Below are 2,635 nucleotides of genomic sequence, written 5' to 3'. Positions count from 1 at the left end.
CACAAATGTTAGGCACTCAGTAAGGTTGTATTGCTTGTACACCTTTGGGATTAAGCTATTTAAGTAGATTTTTGGTGCCAATGAAATTTTCTTCTGACTCAAATCTGCAGGAACTGTGGGGAAATTTTGTCTTCCTCTGTAGCGAGAGGGAATTCTCCTTCTCCTGTGTTCCTGCAGTTTGTTGTAGTTTGTCTGCAAAGACCACCCGGCCTGAGTGGGAGGTCTAGAAAATGAGCAGCCACAATGCACAGAACACGTCTTTTATTCAGTAAGCAAGCAAGCACAGAAGTATAATGTGTAGTGCTTAATATTCATACAGTACTAAAAATATAAAAATAGAAATAAAATTTCACTGAAAGCATTTTCACTCACAAATATACAAGGAAAAGTGCTGTCAAGCCACATCATGCTACACCACTTGCCAGTGCTGAACTGACAGTTTTCCAACAGAACTGAAACACTAAAAACTAGTCCTTCCTCACAGTTTTTGGTGAGCCTGAACATTTGACTATCAAAAATGGGCCTCCTGCAGTTGAGAACCTAAAAAGCATAGATGTCATAATGGAACAATAAAATAATTTGGGAGAGTTCTGTAGTGATAGTAGCCTGCTTCAGGCTGTTTGTGTAGAGAGTAAAAAAAGAGAAGAGAAATAAACTTGAATCCTGATTATAATCCAGATCAGTCATGGCTAACAATTCCTGGAACTTAATGTGCATGGATATTTGTGCAATACTCCCACCTGCTGGCATATCCATCAACTCTCTTCCTCAGATGCTGCAGTTCCCTTTGCCTGCTTTACACTGGCACAGATCTTGCCCTTAGGTCTGGTGGAGTCCAGGAGAACAACCCATAAACAATGCTAAATGCCCTCACCTTTTGGTGGGACTGGAGCTGATCCAGCACCTTAACTTCTCTGGCTGCCCCTAAAGGGAGAAGAACATCCACACAGCAAAATGATATGGGCTGGAGACTGATTCCTCAGGAGAGTCCCCACACCAGATTCCTGGCTTTTAAGCCCCATTTTGAGGGAGTGACCTAGAGCTGAGGGCTTAAGAATCTTCTGTTTGCTGACCCTGGGCATGGAGCTGAACTGCCTCCATCAGGGGCTGTCTCCATAAAGGCATGGGTGGGATTTGGGATCAGGCTGAGAATCACAGCTGTAAATCAGAACAAGCCCTGTCTCACAGAGTGTGTCAGTGCACAGAACCTACTCAAATCACACAGATAAGGGTGTGCAGAACCTAATGTGAACCCCACTGGGATCAGTTCTTATTTTGGAATGGGATGTATTTATACTTGGTTATACCTGCTATAAAAATAAATGTGACGATTAACCCCTGAGATCATTCTAGCATACTGTTTTGGCCTGTTACTTGTTTCCCTCAGAAATAAATTTTTATTTGGTTTACGGATGTTTATTTAGGTTCTAGTGACAAGCTTTTATAAAACACATTAAATAATCAATGTGGGGCTGAAAAGGTGTACATTCTAGTTGCATATATGATACATACCTTATACGTATATAATACATTCCATAACAGCTGAATGTTCTAGTATTGTCTGGGAAGTTCTTGCATGGGGACAAAGGACTTAAATACTAGAAGATAAACAGCTGTTCAGGATCAAAGATAATTGCATCTGATAAGGTTTACTTGGATTGTTTTTCTTTCTTTAAATCTTATTACACATAATAGCTACAGTAGTTTGTCCAGCAGGTAATAAATGAATGCATAAAGCACTTCTAGCTATATCTGGATATAATATGCATGCATTTTTTATAAATAAAAATCGAATGTGAGGTCACATTTTCCCATCTTCTGTTTATAAACTAAATCAAATTTCTCATTCATTGAAACAGTGAAGATGTCTTTCCACAGCCCAACTCGTCCTGAAACACAGAAAAGAACACAAGTCAGAGAGTGCATGTAACAGGACACCAAATACCTACAGTCTAGTTGTACAGGGCACCAAGTATCAGCTGTGAGATTCTGATCAGTCTGGGCTTTCACTGAAAGCTTAATGAGACCTAAGGGTGTTCACTGTGTCACCCAAAACTCTGGAACAACCCTTGCAAAGCCTAAAATATGGACCATACACCTCTTCAGCTGCACCAGCCCAGTGTTACACAGGAAGAATTCAGATTTGTATGAGACTTTACTCTGGCCTTAATCAGAAATGAACACAGATTTTGGGCTGGGTGTTCACTTAAAGGTGGATTTCTGCTTTCAGTGCAAACTATGGCTCTTTAATAATTCCAAGAGCTAACAACACATTCCAAAAGTACGGTGTCTACAGCATCCACCTGTTAGGGAACTATCCAAAAGGTACATGGAATGTGGCGTATAAAACTGACTACTGAAGTGTAATATTTTCATTGCTAATTTCTATTCTTTTGTGTCTAGAGATAAGTCCAAGAGATGAACTTCCATTTCTCAACATGGGGAGATTTGTTTGTTAAATACAAGTTTCTATCTATGAAAGAGAACAAGTGCCATGCACTCAACTTGTGCCACTGACATTTTAATTTTGAACACAAGGAATAGGAAGCTTTTGGGGGATGCAATATGGACACTGGACATATTCCTCATAGGAAGCATTCTATGGGACCCAATCAGTAACATAAGCTGGTGACCC

At 40.1% G+C, this 2,635-nt stretch overlaps 1 protein-coding gene across 1 annotated transcript in view; it reads right to left on the bottom strand.

The window, feature by feature from the left end:
* Window positions 1-244: 244 nt before the first annotated feature.
* SULT4A1 (sulfotransferase family 4A member 1) overlaps window positions 245-2,635 on the bottom strand; it is a 12,553-nt gene continuing 10,162 nt past the window's right edge. The window contains exon 7 of the mRNA XM_017740580.1: window positions 245-1,889. Coding sequence (XP_017596069.1) covers window positions 1,777-1,889 — 113 coding nt within the window. The 3' untranslated portion in view covers window positions 245-1,776. The remainder of the gene's footprint in view (window positions 1,890-2,635) is intronic.

This window comes from Corvus brachyrhynchos, unplaced genomic scaffold (assembly GCF_000691975.1).
Source record: "Corvus brachyrhynchos isolate BGI_N302 unplaced genomic scaffold, ASM69197v1 scaffold317, whole genome shotgun sequence".
In the NCBI taxonomy this organism is placed as follows: Eukaryota; Metazoa; Chordata; class Aves; order Passeriformes; family Corvidae; genus Corvus; species Corvus brachyrhynchos.
This window is presented reverse-complemented; position numbering and strand designations above follow the sequence as displayed.